This window comes from Neomonachus schauinslandi, chromosome 2 (assembly GCF_002201575.2).
Source record: "Neomonachus schauinslandi chromosome 2, ASM220157v2, whole genome shotgun sequence".
Classification (NCBI taxonomy): Eukaryota; Metazoa; Chordata; class Mammalia; order Carnivora; family Phocidae; genus Neomonachus; species Neomonachus schauinslandi.
In genome coordinates, this window is record NC_058404.1 from 116,486,644 (window position 1) to 116,512,667 (window position 26,024).

A 26,024-nucleotide genomic window follows, 5' to 3' on the forward strand; every position below is an offset into this window, starting at 1 on the left:
AGTGCTTTTTTCTGTCCTTATCCCTTCCTCACAGAGCCTGATATATCTGGTATCTGTATGGAATATATATCCCATATATCTCTAATATAGAGGGTAAAAATTCTACTTTTTCTCAAAGAAACTGAATGTACATCCAATATGTATATCTTCATTTCATCCTTTGTAGTTTATAGTATGAATATTCTTAAAGGTACTCTTACTGTGTTCTTCAATTATTATTTTTTGAGAATATCAGCTATTACTGCCTGTTGCTTTTTAATCAAAACAAAAAGTGTGATAGCTCTCATTCTTTTCCATTTGCCATTAATAGATATAAACAGTGATTATCTGGCAGAAAGATCTATTGAAGAAGTATATTACCTTTGGTGTTTAGCTGGAGGTGACTTGGAGAAAGAGCTTGTCAACAAGGAAATCATTCGATCTAAACCACCTATCTGCACACTCCCCAAGTAAGGAAAGAAAGTTTCTCTTGGAAATGAAAAATATTTAGTAATAACGTTTTTTTTTTAAATTTGGGGTTTCTTTGGTAGACATTCCAACTAAGTGATTATGAAAGCAACTGGAAGTCAATACTTTATTTTCTTGGCCGAGGCTTTTAATTGAAGAATTCACATATTTTCATTATTTTTAATATTTTAATAAATAATTTGCTTTACGATCTATTTGAAGTAGACCCATTATTATGGAATATCTTGTAATAATTGATGTTCAATAAATGAAAAATGTACAAGTCAGAAAGAATAGTAATATTCAAGAGAGTTAATAAACTAGGCTAGAGTGCCTATCATAAGTACTATTTTTTATTTCCAATTACAATTGTAAATGTAAATGTACTCTTTGGCCTCATTGTCCTAGAGATCATTATGGTGCTAAATCACTGTTGTGAAAACTCTGCAGAACTGTATAAGATCTTGGACATCATCATATAAATTAGACAAAGTTAAATAACAGTACAACTCTAAGGATCAAAATTGTTACTGTTCCATTGCTCTTTGTATTTATTCATAAAGATGTGAACCTAAATCTCTTGAGTTTCACCAATGCTTTAAATTTTTAATTTTAGATTTTAGGACTAGATTTGATCATTGTAGGTAACAATACAAATTACATGCTGATCATTTTTTTCTTCACATGTTACATTTTTTGGTTAATTATTTGGATAGAACACTGGGTCTCTACTTTTTCTCCCCCTTAAACTGATTTTTAAGTCAGTTATATTTCTCACCATTGAATTAAGCAGAACACCAGGAAATAAGATGATGGAAATTCCAAGGTATATGTAAATTCTCAAAATTAATTCTCTGAAATCCTAAAGAAATTTTATACATTTATTATTCACTGTTCTTTCTCCTGAGAAGTTACTATCATGATTTTTCTTCTTTTATCATTTCTCACTCATGTAAACTTCCTCAGGAGCACATACACATATTGTCAAGAGAGTAATTTTAGCATTGAATCTGCATGAACAAAGAGAATAAATCACACTCTTGTATTCCTAAAATGCTTTGTATTTATATACTGTATTCATATGAACTCAATTTGTACTTAAAAATGAGAATTGTTTGGTGAAATATCAACCAGCAGTTACATATTTTTAAATTAATCCATGTAGTCTAAAATTTCTTTCTTTGATGAGAGAATGATGATTTAGAATAAATTTTATTTACTAGAAGAAGCAATAAATCAGATTTTGTGTGCTTGTTAAAATAATTATTTTTTTAAATCTCTTTTCAGTTTTCTCTTTGAAGATGGTGAAAGCTTTGGACAAGATCGAGATAGAAGCTCACTATTAGATGACACCACTGTGACATTGTCATTATGCCAGCTAAGAAATGTAAGAATGGTATTTTGACAAATCTACCTCAGATTTTTTTTTTTAAATAAAACCTTACAGATATACATGAAGCCTTGAATTCCTCCCTAATCTCATAAAATATGTCAGAGTTTCTTTAAGGTATGTGCCCAGGAGTGATATTATTGGGAAATAGGATCTGTACATCTTCAGCTTTAGTATATATTGTTCAATCATTCACAAAAGTAGTTGTATCTTTTTACCATTATTGGATAAGGTTTCTCATTTTCTATATACTTGGTAACACATGATATTATCAAATTTTTACAAAATTATTGCTCTAGAGGCACCTGGGTGGCTCAGTCGGTTAAGTGTCTGCCTTAGGCTCAGGTCATGATCTCAGGGTCCTGGGATCAAGCCCTGTTTGGGGCTCCCTGCTCAGTGGGGAGTCTGCTTCTCCCTCTCCTTCTGCCCCTCCCCCCACTCCTGCTCTCTCTCTCTCTCTGTCTCTCTCAAATAAATAAATCTTAAAAAAAATTATTGCTCTAAAAGATATAGAATAGTGTTTTGCTATAATACTAATTTTTAATTCCCTGATTATAATGCAGTTACAAATCTCTTCATATTTCTTGGTAGTCTGTTTACCTCTTCTATATATTACTAGTTCATATCTTTTGTCACTTTTTCTACTGGGTGCTTTCTTATTGATTTGAGGACTTCAAAAAATATATTCTAAATATGGAGTCTTTGTTGGCTATATGTAATGCATATATCTTCCAATCTGTGGCTTTTCCTTTAACTTTTGATGGTTTCTTTTAAGGAATATGGTATTACTAGGCATAGGTTTTTCTTTTGGTATTTATCCCAGTTGATGTTTGTAGTTTCCTGGATCTTTGTTATTTCATGTCTTTAATTTTGAAAATTTCTGTCATTTTTACTTCCAATATTTCTTTTGTTTCTTCCTTTCTTCTGATGTTTCTATAACACATAGATTACATCTTTTGATTCTTTATTAGAATTTTTACCTCCATGCTTATATTACCCACCTGTTCTTGCATGCTGTCCACTTTTTTCCTTAGAGCCCTTAGCATATTAATCAGAGTTATTTTAAATTACTGGCCTGATAATTTCAAACTCTCTGACATATCTGAGGCTGGTTCTGTAGCTTGCTTTGTTTCTTCAGAGTGTCTTTTTCACATTTTAGCATGCCTTGCCATTTTTTGTTGAAACCCTAACATGATTTACCAGTAAAAAGAACTATGGTAAATAGGCCTTTAGCTCAAGATATAGCTGTTTATTTGTGTAGCTTTTTTGTCAGAGGCTAAAATTTCCTCAACTATCCTTGTTCTTGTTTCCCCTGGTGTCTTTGGGTTTCCCTAGAGACCTTTTATTTTTTCCTCCTAGAGACTTTTTAAAATAGGGTCTAAGGCCTGCAGCTCTTTCAGCTGGAATCCCCTTTTATATAGGAGCTCTATTGACATGGAGGTATGGTAGGGAAGGGAAGGAGTTCTATAATCCTATGGTTAGGTCTCAGCCCTTTAATGAACCTGTGTCTCTGGGCTGTGACCTTCATATAAAGCTTCTCAGCTTCCCACCTTACCTTATTAGAGACAGGGAAACTAAAAGGCATCAGTATTGGGTATTCTTCTTCCCCACATCAGTGACTCGGGCTGGCTAAAGTCGGATATTCTCCCCTCCACCCCAACACATGCAGTTCTTTCTTTACTTGAATATAGCAGGATCTCCTCCAGTCTGGCTGCCTGTTCAACAGATGCCCAAGTCTTTGTCCCATTGTGCTTAAAACCCTAGGCCACAATTATCAATATACTTTATTTCTAGCTTATATCCTTTCTCTCTAAGCCTAGCTTTGGGTCACCTATCATTGCATTTTTCTTATATTTTTAGGCTTTTCCTGTCATTTAATATTTTACATATTATGTAGTAGGAGGGAATTAGAATCTCTTATCTGCCATAATGCAAGGAATAGAGCATTTAAATATATAATTATTACTACATGATACACTAAACTTATAATCTCTTTGAAAAGAAAGAATGTGTATAGTGGATGAAGTAAGTAGCAGTACAAAGCAACAAACAATAAACTACATCTAAATATATGGTTTTGACTGATTTGATTTTACCCTTAATTTGCTTCTCTAAATATAATCCAAAGTATATGAACATAAGTTAAATGAATACAAGGCTTTAATTTTACTTGCTTAATGACCTTACATTCCCACTTTTGAAATTTAAAATACTTTTTTCTATAATTATTAAGAAAAAAGTTTATATTGCTGATTTTAAAAATAATATGGAAACCAAATAATTTTTACCTTCTACTTTTCTGTATTTTTGCCCTTTTTGTACTTTTAATATGCTAAATTTTTAATACAAAAAAAGCAGAAAAGTTACTTATAATATCTATGACTTTCAGGACAGTAAAACCCAAATTTTAAAACAATGTGCATATTAAATAATGGGGTAAAATTTGAGAAAATATTATTTTTCTACTTAGAATTTTAATCCACAAAAGAAACATCTAAAAGTTTAGAGGCAAAATGGGATAAATCTACAGCACATCAAATTTTAGAGAAAAGCCAGGCATAAAATCAGTGTTTGCCAGAGTCTCAGTTGTGGGTAAACGATTTTTCTTTGGCGTTTAAAAATTCTGAGGCTAAGTCACGTGGGTGAGTACACAGTAACTGTAATCAACAGAAGGTCAATGCTGGCTACACACAGAGCTTGAACTTCTGTGTCAGTCCCCACAGGAGCAGGGACTCTGCCTTCAAGTTGGAACTTGAACTGAAGAGCAGAGCAGCAGGCAAGATGACAGTAACGTTAATCACCCTACTTAGGATGTGTCTATGATTTTACTTTACTATTGCCTGCCTTCTTATGTTTTTGACTATCTATAATCCTGGCAATGTTATTATTTGGAGTAACATTTATTATAATATGTTTGTGAAAAACAGAATGAAGAAAACTGAATTTTGTCAGCTGGTTTACCAACTGTTTGAATCATGCATGTTCAAAGTATGATGTGAGAAATTCTTTTGAATCCTTTTATTAGCACCTTACTTTTGTCTTAGTTTGTATTAATGTCAAGGCAAAAATAAATTGGACTCAAGTTTTAAATTAAGAGATGTGTATTAAAAAGTACCTTTTTATATAATCTTCACATAATTTTAAAAAGTTTTATCCATTTATTCAATTTTATACTAATTTTAGCAATTCTGCCTTGTGTTTAGAAAACTATCATAATAGGTGTCTAACATTTATGAGAAATGCCTGAAGGTAAAAAACCAAAACAACAGAGAATATTCTTTACAGCGAAACTTAATCACTGGAGGCATGGTGTATTTGCATGTTTACAATAAATGGATTTTAAATTCTGTTTTGTAGTTTCCTTGCTATATTTATAAATATATAATTTTACATCATTTTCCTTTTAAATAAAGATGACTGTTTCTGTCTCAGATCTTAAATATCATAAATATTTTCTCTTTAAATTCAGAGGTTAAAAGATGTTGGTGGAGAAGCATTTTACCCACTACTTGAAGATGAGTGAGTATATATATATATGTATATATATATATTCTTTTTACCATTATTTTTCTTTTCTGTTTCTATTAGATTGATAAGAAGCCTGCCTATTTTTTTTGGAAAATTGTTTCCTAAGTAGAATACAAAAATGTGGTGTTCTGTTTTTTTTAATTTCATACATTTTGTCAGTTTTTCTCCTTTTGTTTCTCTTTTATAGCCAGTCTAATTTACCTCATTCAAACAGCAATAATGAGTTGTCTGCAGCTGCCACTCTCCCTTTAATCATCCGAGAGAGGGACACAGAGTACCAACTAAACAGAATCATTCTCTTTGACAGGCTACTAAAGGTAGGATTCTAAAGTGTAAGGTGAAAGAGTCCATATACAATCTTTATTTTTTTTTTATTTCATTGGTAATTCTTAGGGAATCTTGATGTCATGAGAACACTAATTCTTAGGGCCTATTTTATCTGATTAATAATAAAAATGATACATGATAATAGTAAACAAAATTAAAAAGTAAAAGCAAGATGAAGGAATCTATGCAAAACCACATTAGACAAAAGATATTTAATATCCTTGCTATTTAAAAAACACTTAGTGGCGCCTGGGTGGCTCAGATGGTTAAGCGTCTGCCCTCGGCTCAGGTCATGGTCCCAGGGTCCTGGGATCGAGCCCCACATCGGGCTCCTGGCTCAGCGGGGAGCCTGCTTCTCTCTCTCCCTCTCCCCCTGCTCATGCTCTCTCTCTGTCTCTCTCTCTGTCTGTGTCTCAAATGAATAAATAAAATCTTTTAAAAAATAAAAAAAAAATAAAAAAAAAAATAAATAAAAAATAAAAAACACTTAAAAATCAATAGGGAAAAGGACTATCATTGAAACAGAGAAATGGATAAAAAACATAATAGAAATACAGCTAGTCAGTAAATCTATTCAAAATATGTATCCTTACTGGGACTGAAAAAAAATAGACTTTTTTTCCATATGGAATTAGCAAAGTGAGTAAATGCATATTGAGATCGGAACTCTCATTCTTCTGGAGTAAGGATAAATTGGCTAAAGCATTCTATAAAGCTATTTTAAATTTTGTATTAAGAGCCTTTAACAGGTCTGTGATTCAACAGTCTTACACAATTCACAGCGCTGTACCTCTGAAACAAATAATCCATTAAATGTCAAATAAAAAAAGAAGATAGTAGGAAGGGAAAAACGAAGTGGGGGAATCGGAGGGAGAGACAAACCATGAGAGACTTTGGGCTCTGAGAAACAAATTGAGAGTTCTAGAGGGGAGGAGGATGGGGGGATGGGTTAGCCTGGTGATGGGTATTAAAGAGGGCACGTACTGAATGGATCACTGGGTGTTATACGCAAACAATGAATCATGGAACACTACATCAAAAACTAATGATGTAATGTATGGTGGTTAACATAACATAATAAAAAAATATATATAAAATAGAGAGGGATGGTTAAAAACAGTAGATTCTGCTCCTCTCTTTGATTGTATTATATAAGATTTACAGAGGCTAGGGAACTATTCCACTACTAACTTAATATGTATTAATAACATCAGGTAAAATAATTTCAGGTACTTGGAAATTTATTGCAAGTCACCTTCAGCTTTATCACTGGTATATTCAGATCTATTTAGATTAAAAGAAGGTACTTGTTAACTTGAGGTATTTTTCATATCTTTTTTTTTTTTTACCTATAGGCTTATCCGTATAAAAAAAATCAAATCTGGAAAGAAGCAAGAGTTGACATTCCTCCACTTATGAGAGGTTTAACCTGGGCTGCCCTTCTGGGAGTTGAGGTAAGAAAGAAAAGAGGTGGGGCACCTGGGTGGCTCAGTCATTAAGCGTCTGTATTCAGCTCAGGTCATGATCTCAGGGTCCTGGGATCAAGTCCCACATCGGGCTCCCTGTTCAGCGGGAAGCCTGCTTCTCCCTCTCCCACTCCCCCTGCTTGTGCTTCCTCTCTCGCTATCTCTCTGTCAAATAAATAAATAAATTAATTAATTAGTTAATTAATTAATTTTAAAAATCTTAAAAAAAAAGAAAAGATGTTAGAAGCTGATCAATAGTGTTAAGAAAAAAGGAAAAAGGAAAGTACTTTCTGAATATATATTTTCCAAGTTGTTAGGAAATTATATAGTAAAATTTGAGTTAAGATTATTTGGCAGTTTATAGTGAAAGCAATAGAAGAAAAGAATAGACTAGATAGAATAGAAAAATATAATTGAAGTCTTGTTAGATTTATGCTATTTAATATTTCATTTAATGGGACTCAGAAATTATCTTGATTATACATTTTAAAATCAGAATATTTTAATATATATTTCAGTTATAAGTATATAGCCCTGCTTATAAAGTATGTTCATTTAGAAATAGAACTGCTTATTTATAAGGAGAAATATTCCATTCTAATTTGAACCTTGTCAAAAATCATTAATATAATTTAGTGCCTTTTGGCATATCTATCTTACCAGAACCATGCTACCAGGAGAAATAGCTACTTTGTCTTCTATAATACCTTATCTGTGGCAGTGAGAAGAGGCAAGGTGTCACATTATTAGAGTGACTTGCCGTACTAACAGAGACTTTGGTGACAGCAGTCATGATAATGGGCCAAATCATTGCCAATTTTTTTTTCATTTCCTGTCAATTTCTTTGTCACCTGCCTTTCTATATTCTCTTATAGATATCTTATGGATATCCATCACCTATTTTTTGTGTGTGAATTCTCCCAAGTATTTTTAATCCTTTTAACTCTCTATTGAAAGAATTCCTTCCTTTATTCCTGATTTCTTTGGTGAAAGTCTACAAATATCTTTGAGTTTGGTTGGTTGCTTAATAAGAATGCCTGTTATTCCTACCATATGGTGATAATTAAAATTGTAGAACCATATAATGCTAAAATTCAAGAGGAATTCCAAGGTCAGGTTGTCCAAATGTCTTATAAGGTAGATGTACCAGAGATGTTGATAATAGCATGTTACATCGGAGATTGAACTCTAAATTCCTAGCTCTTTCTCTACCATTACAGTAAACCAGAGAATTAAGAATTGATCTATGCTTGATCCTATAGAACATGACCAAAATTTGAAGTAGTTTATTCAGTTATTCTTTCTGTAGAGCTATAAATGGAAAATGTAAATAATCTCTTTAATCCCTTAATGATTCCATTAGGGATTCCACATGGAATTTCATTCTTTCATTTGTCCCAAACCTCTTCCTTCTGGTGCTGAACTCCTTTAAACAATTTTATTTTATTTTTGCTTTCATTTCCAACTTTACAGGAAAATTTCTCAAGGGATGACCCCCCCCCATTTTTTTTTAAATTTCTTCATGAAACTTACTATGTGTGAGTTGACAATGAATAGAGCACAGCAAGGCTGTGTTGTGTTGTGGGAGCTGGGAGATTAGCTAAGCATACTCATTAAGACTCTTTTAACATATTTGTCTTCCTGTACGTGTAATTCAAATGACTGCCTTAGCAAAATGGTAAATTGTAACAGACTTTCATCACAGATTGTAAAAGATGTGAAGAATTTTCTAAGAGGATGCTTTGGGTTTGAATGCCTATCTATAATTGGGTGTGCTTTCAAAGATAGATGTTTCTAAGAACTATATTTTGTCTAAGTCAATAATTTATTAAGGATATGATAAATTAATATATCTTCTCTTATTTTTTGCAGGGAGCTATTCATGCCAAGTATGATGCAATTGATAAAGATACTCCAATTCCTACAGATAGACAGGTATGATTTAGATTTTCTTAAACAACCTAAGATAATTCTGCCAAATCTTTAAATTTTAGAAAGGCAAGAAGAATTTTCTTAATTATGAAACTCAGCAGCCATCATATGTATATGTATATGCATAGCTCTTATTTTAACTCACAAGTTAGTGAGTTAGAATGCTTCAAAGGAGTTTAAACCAAGTAACTTTTCCTAATAATTGTACTTTTTTATCTGAAGAATTTGCCCTTTATATAGACCAGGTTATAAAGGAAGGTTTTTTGAAAACTATATTAATATATACCTTTTCAATAGAAATGGTCTGCTTTTTTGTTTAAGTATACGTGCAACTTTTTTGGTGTTTCCAGAGGACTATTATAAAATTTAAAAACTTCAGACACCAGGATTATGTAGATGGTCTATTCTGAAATTCAAGATACACTCTTTCCTTTTCCTTATCTTGAGATTTATTGGAGATCACTCTATTCCAGTTCCATCTTATTGTTTTGCTGTTTTACAGATTGAAGTGGATATTCCTCGGTGTCATCAGTATGATGAACTGTTATCATCACCAGAAGGTCATGCAAAATTTAGGCGTGTATTAAAAGCCTGGGTCGTGTCTCATCCTGATCTTGTGTATTGGCAAGGTAACAATTTTTTCACCCAATTATTACGCTTCTTTTTGAAGTATAAGGAGCATGTTGCATGACTGACAATTTAAAAAATTAAAACAAAATATCAAAATATCCTTGGCTTTGAGGAAAGCTGTTACTGGTTATCTGTTTTTAGAGAGAACATTTTTTTAACTTTGTCTAAATGCCTAGTGGATATCATTTAAATGCATGATATTTAATGAAACAATTTACCATAATGTTGATTAGGAAAGTAGGAAGAATATTTTGTGCTGTTGTAATCTCTGGGGATACTTTTTTTAATGCTTATGCAAATAATAAAATAATATTGTACCATAAATAATTTGGGGCTAGTTGATATTCTTGTCATTTAATGATTTACAACTTAGTTATCATGGTTATTAGGAATTGGAGAATAGGGATACTACCCTAAACTGCTTATTATATTTGTTATTTCTCTTTTATTAAATAACTTTAATGTTCTATATCCTTGATTTTTAGCCCTTCTCATTATTTTTGTAGTCACTGATAAATTTATGAATGAGATGGCCATTCTTCCCAGTTCTATTTTTTAATTTGTTGTTATGAACAGTAGTTTTTATATTTTAAATCTCAATTTCTGGCCAAACTTAAAGCGAAGCTATTATTTTTCCTAGCTTTATCCCTTTTAGAGTTCTGTGTCTTCCTAACAATTATAGATAGATTTATGTGCCTTCCTTCAACATAACAACACATGAACAGCATTATTATCAATAAAAGAAATATGTAACATGTTTGTATTTTACTTTACAATTTTTGAAAGATTGCTTTTCATCATCCCAGAGAAACTTGTAAGACAAATTTCCATCGCCAGGATAAGGAAACGTGCTTAGAGATGTTAAAATGATTGCCAAGATCACACAGGGTCAGAGATGAGACTATAGTTCAAGCCTTCTATCAATTTTACATTTTTCGATTACTGTATTTCTCTCTTTAACTCATAATAATAGATAATAATAACAATATCTGATTTGATTTGGGCATTTACTATATGCCAGTCATTATCAATTACTCCTCAAACTACCCCATGATGTAATATATTTCTGGATGAGTAATACTTATAATGCTTAATGTAGAAGTAATGCAGGGAACTGAATAAGGTATGTATATACACTTATATTGATTTATATTTACTGCATTCTTTCCCCCCAACCCCTTCCCATCAGGTCTTGATTCACTTTGTGCTCCATTCCTATATTTAAATTTCAATAATGAAGGTAAGCCTATTTATCATTTAAATAATCATTGTACATATTTTTCTAAAATATTTTATTCAAAGAGGAAAGGTTTTTGTTTTTATTGTAAGGTTCTTGATCTCTTCCTAGTAGATACTGTAAATTTCTGTGAAATAATCTGTTAGACTCATTTTAGAGGATGTAAAAGGTTAATTTATTACTAGAGCTTCAATTGTAACAAGGCAGTGACTAGAAATTTAGGGAGTATCTGATTATGAATTCATCTTCTTTGGTGACCATTTAATGAAACTTTGGAGAAAATTTGACTTCTTTAGAGACTAGCTTTGGTCTATGTATACTTTCTAAACAGTTTGTAAAGAAATAAATAGTGGTCTTATATCTCCAAAGCTAATCATTTCAGTCATTCCTTAATGAAGACTTCTTGCTCTCCCTCTTAAACCCATATAGCACCTTGTATTTCTGGAAATTTATCTTGTGTATGTTTTTATATTTTAGTTGTTTATATACTAACATAGTAACCCTTTCTTTGGTTAGTAGCTTTTTTTAATGACAGATTTTTTATTTTCTGTGCCCCTCTTTGTTTTTGTTTTTATAATGCCTCTTTTATAGTAGGTTTTTCAAAAAATATTTGTTAAAATTTTTTTAAAGATTTTATTTATTTATTTGCCAGAGAGAGAGAGAGCAGGAACACAAGCAGGGGGAGTGGGAGAGGGAGAAGCAGGGAGCCTGATGTGGGGCTTGATCCTAGGACCCTGGGATCGTGACCTGAGCCGAAGGCAGACGCTTAACGACTGAGCCACCTAGGTGCCCCTATTTGTTAAATTTAATTGACTCTAATCACTAATGATATCACATCTAGAGACTGATACCCTATATAGCATGAATCTCTATAAGTATCTTGGATCTCCATCTTTTTCAAATTTTATTTCATGTCAGAATTTACAAAGATTTCAGGAATTGAGTAGAGATAGCATAATCCCAGAGAGCTAAAATTTCACTATTTGAATGATTTTTAAAATGCACTGTTTTCTGACATCAATACTCATTAATCTAGCAGAGATTTTGCTATATGTAGTTAAGCACAGTCTATTATCACACATACTGATCCAAGAATATTAAGAGATCTGTGTTTGAAAGAACAATTTATGACTAGAGCTCCTAAATCCAAAGTTCTCATACTCTTTTGTTTGTATCAACAAAAATTAAGGATCTTGAGGTCTGTGTGGCTCATTAATAATGACCAAATTTAGATATTTTTAAGTATAAAGTTCTGGTAATAAAAGTTTTTATTGTTGTGGGATAATGATTGCCACACTCATTCAAAACTGAAAAGTTACTAGGATAGTTATCTTTTATTGTCCAAAATATTTTCTGTTTTAAAGGATAGGTGGTTCTCCCCCACTTAATTTTGTGTTTCCATCAATGTTAATATGACTCTTGTTTAATAGTAGATTCAAGGATTGTGTGCTGAGTGACTGCTGACCATTTATCCCATTAACTAATTTGCTGTATTTCTATGCCTTGTTCTTTCTTAGCCTTGGCTTATGCATGTATGTCTGCTTTTATCCCCAAATACCTGTATAACTTCTTCTTGAAAGACAACTCACATGTAATACAAGGTAAGCAAATGTCTTTACTTGTGTTTTTACAGAGAAAGTGCTTATGTCAAAAATAACCAATACTAAAGGGGCACCTGGGTGGCTCAGATGGTTAAGCATCTGCCTTCGGCTCAGGTCATGATCCCAGGGTCCTGGGATCGAGCCCCGCATCGGGCTCCCTGCTCGGCAAGAAGCCTGCTTCTCCCTCTCCCATTCCGCCTGCTTGTGTTCCTGCTCTCGCTGTGTCTCTCTCTGACAAATAAATAAATAAAATCTTAAAAAAAAAAAAAAATAACCAATACTAAATTAAATTTATGATTGTGACCCCATAAAATATGATAATAATCCATCACTAAAACCCATAAAGAGACCATTAGGTTTAGTCTTTCTTCAAGTCCATAAAAAATTACGGTATTTTTCTAATGACCACTATAACCAAAGACAAATATGTTTTATAGGAAGGAAGTTGCTTTTCGCTTTTATGTTAATTTAGTAAAGCCATCCAACTTCAAGTGTCATGTAATGTCAACTTCTGAGAATTTATGAAGTTAGGTATTATAAGAGTGTATCTTTATCTTATTGAGATGTGTTCCATACTTATTCATAGTTTCCTTATTACCTTTGTCAGTGATGTTTATTATAGAATTGGCAGTATACTCTTTAAGATTCCAGCAAAATCCAAAATGAGTGGATTTAATAACACCTTGAATGATACCAAGAGATTTCAGAGACTATGTGATGCAAATAATTTATCAAATAGTGACCAAAACAAACTGAAAAGATTAAAGGTAGAAAATATTCAGGTAAGTATTTATGCATCACAAAAGGTGATTCCTTAATCTTTAGTTAAGTAAAGTCAGAAATAATGCTGTTATTTTTAAAGCTAACATGAACCCATAATTTTAACTGAGTTTTCATATATAAAGCCTGGAAGTAATCTTTTCCCAAATTTATCAGGTCTCTCTTAAAGCATAATGCCTAGCCAGAATCCTATACTTTAAGGAAGATGAAGATATTTGGAGAAACCTTAAAAAAAAAAGCAATTAAAACAGAACTTCTATAATAATAAAAAAAGTATGATGACTAACATAACATAATAAAACAAAAAACAGAGCTTATAAAATGAATTAGCTAGCTCTCAGAAGGCCATATTACATAGCTTCTATTACATTCATTTTTCTTATGGTTCTATATAGATTCCTATTTCAAAATACAGAAATGATTTACCTCGAAATATTTAGTTTCATTTTTCTGGTAATTGTTTTATAATACAGACGAATGTGTATATTTTATATTGATAATGAATTTCCAACTTGAAAAAAATGAGTTTTTATACTTTTTAGCTGCAAACTTTTTAAATACACTTTAAAAAGGCTTATTATACAAATAAATAAGACAAGATCTTGTTTCATATAAGTAAAAGAGAAACCACAGTGTCCACAACATGAATTTGGAGGGACTTAGTCAGAAAGGCCAAACCACTCTTAATTTGTTAATCAGTAATATATTTTAACATTTAATATTGTAATTAAAAGACTATACAATTATTTAAATTTTATTTTTATGTTAATAATTTTCTCATATTGTAACTAAAACACTATACAATTACTTAAAGCTTATTTTTGTCAATGTTAATAATTTTCTCACTTATAATTTCTATAAATTTGTGTTTGAAATCTTGAATTGGTAACTAATCTTAAAACTTTTCAAAGCTACAGTAAATGTTCTTTAATTTTATGATGAAAAATGTAGCATGTATATTTTCCCAAGAAACAATAAACAAGGTGTCTTATTTGTTCAGTTTTTGTACTGACCACATATTATATAAGAAAAAAAGTTTCAAAAAAAAAATGAAAGAGAAAAAAGCAATTTCAACAAATGTAGTCTTTCAGTAAGTAATTGTTCTGCACTGACTCTAAGCCAGGCACTACTTAATAGAAGTTCCTAAGGTAAATAACACTCAGGCCTTTTCCAAGGGATTTCATAGCCCAATATAGGAAATAAATATGAAAATAACTATTTATACACCAATGAAATAAATATACATACTACTATATTAGCACAGAGGAAGAAGTTGGGGAAGTTATTTTGTGTTTTTTCCAAATTTTCTTTTCTTTTTGGTAGCAAAGGGAAGAGATAGCATGTCTAGAAAGGTTTCATGAAAGAGGGGATATTTATTGATGAATTTGAAATTTGAGTAGGAATTTGCTTGGCAAAAAGGGAGAAAGATATCCTTAAGACAGAACAAGGAAGAGAACTGCAGTAAAAAAGTCCAAAATAGGTTGATAAAATAACCAGTAGTCAAATCTGATGCCTAAAGTTCAAAAAAAGAGCTAAAGAATGAGGTGAAACAGGATGCTGATTATTGGTTACTAAAGTTTATGGAAAAATAGTGGTTTATTTTTCTTCAAAATGTTTATTTTAGGCTTGGAATTAGAAATATTCAGCTCTCATGTTATTGTTTTCCTTCTTTGTGTGTCCTCCCCTCCCCTTTTGTTATATAGTATTTTAAGCTTTAAACTTCAAAGTGACACTGATTTTTGATTAGCATCAATAACACATGCACACTTTTTCCCCCACAAGATTTGGAAAAGTTGTTTATCATATGAAACCAATCAACTCAACAGCTAATTGCAGAATTGCATATTCGTTGAGTCATTGAATTGTCTCTACAGAAACCAAAAGTTTCGATATTAGATAGCAATTTTAAATGTTATTTGGAAAAAATATTTGTTTTTATAATTATAAATGGATAGAAATTGGAAGTTTTTATTTTAAATTTTTTCATAAAATACAGTATTTACATATTCATAAGACTCTAAAATGCTTTGCCTCTTACAGAAGAGACAAAAATTCTGTTTAATCAAGATATCCTGTTTTGTTTGTTTATTTGTTTACCATGATCCTATTAACTTGTTACTGCAGACATTTTTAAAGAAGATAAAAAATTTACTTCTAGCCTAAATGAATATTCTTTATCATTTTTGGCACTATCAGATTATCCCCAGTAATGTTACTATTGAGTTGATAAAATATCAATACACAGGAATGTAAAATACACTGGTTAAACAGCTCAGAGTTGGACCTCTAAATTAAGATTCCTAGAATTATTCTTAGACTCAGAACCTTAGAGTAACAGTTGGATTGAAAAAGGTGGAGGAGTCTGAAAAGGGATAGATTGGTTAGAGTTGCAGAGATACTGGAAAACAGGCTTATAACTTGCAGAACAGACATACTTTAGGCTATTGAAGAGAAAAAAGGCAACTTTAGGCCAGTGAAGAGAGGCAGCCATTTAATTATTAAGAATGGGAACTAACCCCGGGCGCCTGGGTGGCTCAGATGGTTAAGTGTCTGCCTTTGGCTCAGGTCATGATCCCAGCGTCCTGGGATCGAGTCCCGCATCGGGCTCCCTGCTCCTTGGGAGCCTGCTTTTCCCTCTGCTTCTCTCTCTTTCTCTCTGTCTCTCATGAATAAATAAATAAAATCTTTAAAAAAAAAAAAAAAGAATGGGAACTAACCCTTTGTGGAAAACCCAACTATACCTTTATGTCATTTTTCAGTTAAGAAAGGAACAACCTAGAAAACCTGCCTATAAACTTTTAAACTATACTTCAAAGTCATTCTGCCGTATGTTGTTCACCAAAACAGCAATTGGAATTTTGCTACAACTTCAAACATTCTTGTACTGTTTATTTATTTATTTTTAAAGATCTTATTTATTTATTTGCCAGAGAGAGAGAGCACAAGCAGGGGGAGCGGCAAGCAGAGGGAGAGGTAGAAGCAGACTCCCCACTGAGCAGGGAGCCCGATGCGGGGCTCGATCCCAGGACCCTGGGATCATGATCTGAGCCGAAGGCAGACGCTTAACCGAATGAACCACCCAGGCGTCCCTCTTGTACTGTTTATAAAACTAAGGCATATTCACACTTGGACCATTGGAAGATGTGGTTCCTACAACTCAGAAAGGGAAAGGGAGAGAGAAATACCATATAAACCTAGGAAATAAAATTGCATGAAAAATTTCCCAATATTCTGTTTTCCTGTATATGTTTCTAAATCCTTTGGGGAAAAGGATGATATCGTCTTCTCTGTAATTCTCTAACATTTAATGTAGTACATCACATAGCTAGGATGGCTATATAACTAAACTGGGATATTTTTCAGAGTTTAAAAGCACACTAACAGCACCAGACACTGAGCCTACAGGTGGCAACTGGAACTCTCCATGTAACCAGGATGTATGGTCACACTGCACATAGACATTCAATAAGTTTTTGAGGACAGAAGGAGGAAGGAAGATAGACTAAAGGTGGAGTCTAAAGGACAGCTGTCAAAATGCGAGTATAATATAAATCTCCTTTCTCATCAAACGATAAGAAAGAGAGAGGGAGAATATGCAGTTTCACCAAAAGGGTCATGCATTTGAAAAAACAGTACATTGCTTGTTTGGGGTTGAATATACATCTTTGTCATGGATGGCTTTAATGATAGGATATTGGGAGATAGTAGGAAATACATTGAACTTACGGCCTTTGCTGTTTTCAAGAATGTCTTACATCATGTGACTAAAGAGATTTTTCCTGAGACTGAAAATGTCTGCCTTTACTATTTGAGTTTGTAGATTTACTGGAGCAGGGTATGTGAGCCGAAAAGAAAATAGCTGACAAGTGTAGGCCTAAAAATTATCTTTCTCTTCTTTTGAACCCACCTCTTTTCTTTGCAACATAAAGGCTGATGCTTGTTGTTGTTTTAGACACCAGGCCATATTTTACAACTGGCAAACTTTGTAATGGGAGATAATCTAATTTGGGTTCATTTGCAGTAAAATAACTTTGACTTCTTTTGAGTGCTATGAGTCGAAATGTTGCCAAATGAATTAGCTTAGGCACATTCTAGTTGACAAGAGATTTATGACTCTCTGCATATTTATCTACACTTAGCATCGTCAAGGTAAACTAACAGCCTAATGGAAAATAACAAATAGTTACAGAACTTTCAGAACTGAGAGTGCCATTTTTGATTTGTGAGCAGAGGAAATCTTTTGCTTTAAATCTGTCCCTTTCATCCTTCATCTTCTCCTTACTGCATCTAAGACAATTAAAGAGGAAAGACTAGTCAGAAAGGAAAAAATAAGGATATCCATGTGTGGGAACTTTCTGAAATTTCATCTTGTATCCATTTTATGAAATTGTTTTTGAAAACAAACAGATGACTTATTTATAAACAGCTGCACAAAAATACAATAGTGTCATACAAAATCCTTACACTGTCATTTAAAAGTATGTAATGAATTAAGAAACTGTTTTAAAGGAGAGGTATAAGAATTTTTAATTTGGAGGGATATTATAAGGGAAAATGACTATTTTTATTTTATATCTCATTGCAAAAAATTAAAAGGTATAAAGTTTCATTAAAACAAAAATGTATATTAGGCATGATTTTGTGCAGTAGTGCAATATTAAACTTCACTTGAAGTCTAGGGAATTTTCAAAATTCTTGATTTTCTTTTTAAAGAATAACATAACATTTACCCTTACATAGTCATCTGTTCGTTGGAAAATACTATTTAGGGGGTTATATTATGGCTCTAGATGTGTATCTTCATTATTAGAAATCACAATTAAAATGTTCTATGAACATTTTAAGAGTCAGGAATATCCTTGAAATTCTTTGTTTTATATTGACTTCTGGTCTGTTTTTCTGTACTACTCTTAAATTATCTGAGGTTGATTTATAAATCAAAGGACATATGCATTTCAGGTTTTTAAAATTTACTCTAGGGAACTTTTAAGTACATTTTTGAAATAACTTGAAATATCACAGAGTGCTGACTTCATCAGTTCCACCATATCCCACCTTTAAAGAAATTTTTCTGAATATAACAAACCATAATATATCTCATTCCAAAGCCTGTCCTGAGCAACCAAAACTTTTGCCAGCCTTATTAGATTTCGATGAGATGATATGTAGTATATAATAATATATAAATGTATATACATATTTATTTATGTGCATTTTATAAAAATACATATGTATTTGTGTATATTTTATGTATATATATATATTATACATATATACATATATGTATATATATGTATACAGTTATAACACATATCATATATCATAAATCCACTATGGATATTTGACAGAATGCAAGGAATATATTTTCATTATGGTTTAGGTTTCTTCAGTCCATTCTTACTTAGCCATGCAATAACACATAGTAATTATCTTTTATCAGGCTCAGATAAGAATGATATTTAGTAAACTGGAGCATAGCTGTGGGGAATTGGCTGAGGCATGATTTTCTAGTTTAAAATGAAGTGCACTTTTTAAAAGTTAATAACTATATGCTTTCATCAACATATAGTTGAATGCTTATGATTATTGGTGTTACATACCACTAGCTTCTAGGTAAATTAGGACTGTTGCTAATGAGAAGTAGAAAAAAAAAATTAAAGGTTAAACCCAGAAGTTCCCTGAGGCAGTGGGATCCAACCCGAGTTTTCACCTCAATCTGTAACTCTTGAAGCTGATGTGAATTGTATCTTTCTTGTTCTTAGAGGAAAAGATGAGACAGTGGATAGATAGAATGAATTCTGTTGCTATAGAGTAAACATCAAATCCAGAAAACTTAATCAAATGCCTATTCTTTACCCAGCACCCACGGGTAAAAGTTCAAATTAGATCCAGAATTCAGCTTTATCCTGATCTTGAATACAGCACCACCTTGCTTCGTCTTTTCTTTTTGGTGCTTCTTGGTGCTCCTCTTTGTAAAATATGTATCATTGCTTATAGGTTAATAATTATAAAATACATTGGGGTCATTAGAAGCAAAGTTTTATTTTTTTGTTGTTTTTGTTTCAAGTTTTTCCTTAAATTCCAGTTAGTTGAGATATATTGTAATATTAAGTTTCAGGAGTAGAATTTAGTGATTCATCACTTACATACAACACCCAATAGAGGCAAAGTTTTCATTGAGGAAAAGAGGGAATGCTACTTATACTAACAGATTGTCGAGGACTTAGTACTATTTCTGGAAATATTAAAAGTAAGATACTTTAAAAACTAAAAAAAAAGAAAGACATTATTTTTATAGGTTATTTTCACCAAATAATTGGTTTGATCTGCTACTTTATTGGAAGAAGGAGTTGAAGTTATTAAGAGAAAATGTTCATTGAGTTATTGTCATTTTTTTAAAGATATGGAAAGTACTTTATCATGTAACAGGCACCATATAACAGCCATATTTACAGACGCTAACCACATCTGTGGGACGACGTGGGTCGTGGAGATGGCTCAGAAATAGCAATATTAGTAGTTCAAGTTTTGACCTTATTTGATAAAGGAAAACAGTTTTGATGATTGATTTACCAGAGTTTTAAAATGTAATTTTATTTAGTTCTTGTTTTCTTAAAAGAACTGTTGTTTTGAACCAAATATAAACAAGGTACAGTTTATTCACATAACGAAACTGCAGTTGAAAACAAGCTTAAAAATGTCCCATCTCAGTCTGTTTTTCTCTTCTTAGCATTACAAATGCCTCATTCCATCATCATGCTGAATTCCTCAGCATCTTCCATACCATTTCCAGGGGAATCCCTGGGAAGTAGTGAAAGTCTGTCTTCCTTCAGAAAGACAAAGATAACCTGGAATTTTTCTTACCACATTCTCCAATATTCCTACAACTCACACTTTCTGCTCTTTTGAAATATGCTTCTTTTTGGCACAGCAAGAAAAACACCACTAGGAATTTGAAAACCTAAATTATGAGCCTGTCTGTCATAAACTAGAGAATAATCCTAAATACGTCATGAAACCCCCCCAAGCCCTCTGTTCTTAACTGCAAAAAATATAAGTCATATTTGTTCAGTCCTTTATTTATCTTCATAGTAACCATTAGATTTAAGTAAGGCAGCATTCTATTCATTTTATCGAGTTATTGTCATTTTAGTCTCAAAAAGGAAAAAAAAGTTGAGCTCCTTAAAATATGTGTTAATTTTGTCTTTTTGCTTTGTAAAAATACGATTAACTTGCCCTTGAGTTGATGATTGCCAGAATCTTGTTCAGGTTAGAACATAGTGAGTAAATTGACAAGAAAAGCAATTTGTTGAAAGACTGGGGAAAATAAGGGAATATTCCTCATATTTTAACTGAACTTATCAATTACAATAGGATTAGAATCAACAACAGATATTTTTAATTGCCTACTGTGTGCCTATTTTCTGATTAAGATTTTGCTAATTCTTATTCCTAAATATGGTAAATGTGGAGCCTTAGATGGAAATACGTTAGAACTGGAACAAATGCCTATATCTGTATATATAAACAAAATTAAAGTATAACTATTCTACTTGTGATTGCTTATAAAGCATTGTTCCTGGGGCGCCTGGGTGGCTCAGTCAGTTAAGCGTCTGCCTTTGGGTCAGGTCATGATCCCAGAGTCCTGGGATCGAGCCCTGCATCAGGCTCCTTGCTCAGCAGGGAGTCTGCTTCTCCCTCTCCCTCTGCTGCTCCCCCTGCTTGTGTTCCCTCTCTTGCTGTGTCTCTGTCAAATAAATAAAGAAATTAATAAAGAAAGAAAATCTTAAAAAAAAAAGCATCGTTTCTTATTTAAGTATCTGTTCCACTTTCTGAATATACCATAATGCAAGACAGATTTAATATTGTGAGAGAAAATGTATATTGAATTTAATAGGAAAATAATCACGTGTGTAATCTGTGATTCAAGAAATGAATCAATAGTTCAGAAGGTAGAAAATAAGTTGTGCCATAGCCTTTTGGTATGTTTAATAATTAGTAGTAAGTGATTAAAATGGTAATAAAACAGAAAATTACCTACTAAAGTATATTTTCTTCATGGAGAAATTAAATATCATTGAAAATGTAAATAAAACTAATTTATATGCATTTAATGTCTTTATTTGAAGTATTATGTAAAAATGGTGGTTGTCTTAAACTTTACTGTCATTTCAGAGTATCTGACCGTGTTCTCACAGATGATTGCATTCCATGATCCAGAGCTGAGCAATCATCTCAATGAGATTGGATTTATCCCAGATGTAAGTACTTGGTACATTAATACAACCTGAGGCAAAAAATAAAGCAAAAATAGGTAGCACAAAAGAGTACTGTTTTTAAAGTTGTGTTGTCATAAGAAGTCCGTGTTTTTGAACCAGTTTCTGTTACCAACTATAGCCTTCTGTTATAAAGTTTGTGTGATTACCTTCCATATTCTCACTTTAAGTAAAGGGAAAGTATGTTATTTTAATTTTTTTGGCACTATCAAATTGTTTTGAAAAACACTTTAGTTTGTTGTTTTAAACTGTGCTGTAAGGGTTTTCATTTGGATTTTATGATATTCAGGGCTGCTTTTGAAGAAGTAGGAAATTTGAACTTTAGTGAATTTTTAAGTAGCTGCTTCTGTGTTTTTTTTTGATATATTAACCTCAGAAGCTTCACCCAGATTTTGGCTTACTTCATTGGCTTCTTAACAGTCCATGTCAACCCAAAAGTCAGAGTTGACTTTTAGAGGTTAGCCATGGTTAGTTAGCCTGTTACTCATCTGTGGTGCGTGACATGCAGTCAAACCTCTTTTAGAAGTGTTTTGGAGTATAGTATCATAGCTTTTTATAAACCTCAAAAAAACATTTTTGAGATAGAGTTCTCCTTATTCCATCTTAACTTTTTTTGTTTCCTGATCATGCCTTTCTTCTTAAGACTCATATTCAGGGACCAGTTTATTGATGGTAAGATTAGAGATGAAAAATGTTTATATTAACACTCAACTGATCTATTTGAAGTGTTAATAATACTTATAGTATAAATACTTGCAGAATGCTTTGAAGTTTAAAAGTACTTTCGTAAACATTATTTCATTTGATTCTCAAAACAAACCTGCAAGGCATATGAAGCAGATAATTTCAGCATTTAATTGAGAATATAATGTTTGAGAAGATAACAAAACTAATAAGTCAGAACTAAAATTTTAACTTACATCATTTGACAACTAGTCTAGTTCATCTTCCATTGGGAGAATAGAGACTAAAACATAGATGTACTTACTCCTAGTTCATTGCGCTTTGTATTGTGCTATATATAACTCTGTGACCTGATCAGGCCTGTAGTAACCATTCTTAACATTTACAGTGTCATTTGCTTCTAGGCTTCTGGAGAAATACCTTTTATTTGAGTATGTGGTTTGTTCAGTGAGGGCTCCAAAAAGAACATATACAGATTAGGAAACAAATAAAATAAGGAAAAACCCTATAGTTATATGGAGATAAAAGACCTTGTAAAAAAAACTAACCAATATACATATTATCATAGTAAGTATTCATTTTTACATAACCCCACCTTTCTTGCTTCACATCATGGGACATATAAGACAAAACTACATTAAATTTTATGGCTAGGGTTGAAAAAATGATAGAGGAGCTGAGTGCCAAGTTGATAACAGAATAAGATATTTGAGGGAAAAAACTACTAATAGCTAAGACAGACTAAAAGAAGAGATAATTATTTTCAAAGAACTCTCTTGAAAGCACCTAATTGTGCTCAGTAGTAAACAGAAAATGACCTTGGGTCAGGCAGTGTTGTAGATTGACAAAAAACATTTATGCAGAAAAATAAGTATGGATTACCAAGACAGCCTGATAAAAATTGTACACATATTCATGAATATAGATAGAATTAAGAAAGGACTCACAAAAGGAAATATATAATTTCTATTTGCTTTAGTTAATCAGAAAAATTGAACTCTGAATGAGTATGGTATAGGAGGATGAGCAAAAAACCTTGCTAAAACTTAATAATGCAAACATATATTAAGTGCTTACTGTGTGCCAAGCACTGCTCCACCCTCTTTAAATAAACCACTCATCTAATCCTCACAAGCTTACAAGTCTAATTAAACAATGACCATTAAATATTTATATATAAAATTAATTTGGAAAAGGCTAATAGCTGAATAGAAATAAAATTTTAGCTATCAATATTATAAAAGATAAGAGCAGGTGAGAACTCAGCTTAAAAGTGTTGTAATGTTTTTGTGTTATATGATGGGAAAATAAATATACTCATTTTACTTAGGCATTAAGTCAGGGATCTTTTCAGATCTGGGGTTTGATTTCACTCAACTTAAAAGCTAATAAATGAGCCTGTTACGGTTTCGTGGGCACTGGCAGAAAACTCAAGACTCCTGTGTCAGAGACAAAGGACGTTATCACTCAGCACAGCAAGCCGCAGGAGTGTTAGCATCTTTGTGTTGGCTTTCCAACCATACATACATTTCCTAATATTTGTATAAAAACAGCCTTGGAAAATATAATCCAGAACAAAGAGCGGTCAGTGTTTCCACTCACAAGAAATGCAGAAGTATAGGATGCATATTAAAATTTTAATGGTAATCATTAAGAAAATAGAGAATGTAGAACTTCTAAATTAATGTGGGGTGTGGGAGTATGGAGTAAAGAAAAGTCAACCAATCCTGTGAAAACATAGAAAGATCATAGAAAGAATGTAAGCTAATTAGATTGCCTAATAAAATGAATTTTCAGGCATTTAAAAAAAAATCCATCTGTATGGTATTTATAAGAGAGAAAAATGTAAGGATGTTAGTCAAAAAAGGAGATAAAAAACATAAGTCAGGCACATATTAACCAAAAGAAAACTAATGCAGTGATAATTGATATAAACTAGTAAAACAAAATACACAAAACAGACCTCCCCATAAATAGATTTTGGTATGTGACAGAGATGGCTCTATAAGCCAATTAGAAAAGAATGGATTGTTGAATAAATGGCCCTGATACAATTGGGTAACTACATGGAAGGGAGGTGGGACTCAAAGCCAACTTCATACGATACAGAAAAATAAGTTCTAGGTTGACTAGAAGACCTAAATACGGAGTGTCATTCATTACTTACATCTAGGAAGGAATTTTTACAGAAGTTACAGAAAGTACAAAACATAATATTTAAGAAAGAGAAAATTAGAATTGAGTGGTACACTCATTCTATTGATAATGTATTATTTTGATTTTAAAAATTTCCAAAACAATTGCCACAAAGTGTTAATCTCTGTTAAATCTGAGTGGAGAGTACATTAGAGTTTGTTAAATGTGCTACTTTATAGAGTGAGTTAATTATTCAATAATTCAATAATTTATATATGCTATCTTGATTTATGCTTCCCTCTTTATTATGACACCTTCCTATAATTAACGGGCATTTTTGTGTAATTTCTTGTAAAAATTCTTTAATACTAGTATTATTATGAAGTAGTATTAATTTATTTATGTACTGTGATTAATCTTATGAGATATTCATAATTATGTGGGATGGGGGACTTTTCCTTGTGGGATGAGAATGTCTAGTACATGGCAAATGTTGAACCTCGCTGGCCCCTAACCACTAACTGCCTGTAGTAATCCCCTAATTATGGTGACAATTAAATGCTGACATGTATTTCTGAAAAGTGACTCTACATATATTTCCAAACACCCTCAGAGAAGAGTTGTCTCACTATTGAGAATCCTAGAGTAAACAAAGAAAAATGAGGGAAAGGAGAATATATCTTAACCTGGAGAAAATTTGCTTTGTTCAACTATTCTCTTGTCTCAGAGAATAAGCAAAAATGAAAGGTATTTAACAAAGTTAAAATGTTACTAAAAGATTGTTATTTTTGAAATCTTTTATCTTGTTTTTTTTGGTTTGTTGTATTTTGTTGGCCTGTTTCTCAGGTCTGTAGATAATATGAAAATGTTGAGACTATTTTTAAATTTAATTTTGAAAAAAGATTTGATATTTTTAATATAGAGATTGTTGACAGTGAATAGTGGTGGAAAGCGTGTGATGAAATGGAGAATTTTTCTAACATTTTTCTTACTCTTTTAATAATCACATATATTTAGTTGCATTTAGTAGTTTGTATGTGCAGTGTGTTTGTTTTTGTTTTTGTTTTTCCTTAAATTACTATCTTCAGTGTTCTACCTTTAGAATAATTGCTTAGGTGACTTTCTGCATCTCTAATAATACAGGCTAGGTTCATCAAGGGGATGGGGGGGGCACTTTTGTAATAAGATCCTGAACTGAGTTTCCTACTCAATAACTAATCCTATCAAAGTAAGCCCTCATTAATCTTCCATCTTTGAAATGCAAGCTCCCATTGCAGGAAAGATGTGATTTCTGGCTCCTTTCCATTTGCTGTGGGTCACAGAACTCTGAATATTGAGTACTGTTGGAGCTTGAATAGTTAGGAATATTGTTCGCTGATGTGATGCTTAGATTATATATATCATGGTAGTTATGTGATTTACATATAAATAGGGTAAGTAATGTGTACCTGGCAAAATTGGGGCGAGGGTGATTTTTATCATTTTTGTCTTGGTGTACGTTTCTGCTTCTGAAATTATATGTGGCCTTTGAAATGAGAACACGAAAGTGTGTTTCTTCATTCTTAAGGAAACTATTTTTCTGAAATGCTA

The 26,024-nt window shown here is 32.2% G+C and overlaps 1 protein-coding gene across 1 annotated transcript in view; it reads left to right on the plus strand.

Moving 5' to 3' along the window:
- Nucleotides 1-26,024, plus strand: part of TBCK (TBC1 domain containing kinase) — a 222,105-nt gene that overhangs the window by 78,075 nt on the left and 118,006 nt on the right. The window contains exons 11-20 of the mRNA XM_044912651.1: nt 311-449; nt 1,735-1,834; nt 5,307-5,356; nt 5,553-5,682; nt 7,048-7,146; nt 9,031-9,093; nt 9,593-9,719; nt 10,910-10,960; nt 12,475-12,558; nt 21,514-21,599. Of these exons, the coding sequence (XP_044768586.1) occupies nt 311-449; nt 1,735-1,834; nt 5,307-5,356; nt 5,553-5,682; nt 7,048-7,146; nt 9,031-9,093; nt 9,593-9,719; nt 10,910-10,960; nt 12,475-12,558; nt 21,514-21,599 (929 nt within the window). The remainder of the gene's footprint in view (nt 1-310; nt 450-1,734; nt 1,835-5,306; nt 5,357-5,552; nt 5,683-7,047; nt 7,147-9,030; nt 9,094-9,592; nt 9,720-10,909; nt 10,961-12,474; nt 12,559-21,513; nt 21,600-26,024) is intronic.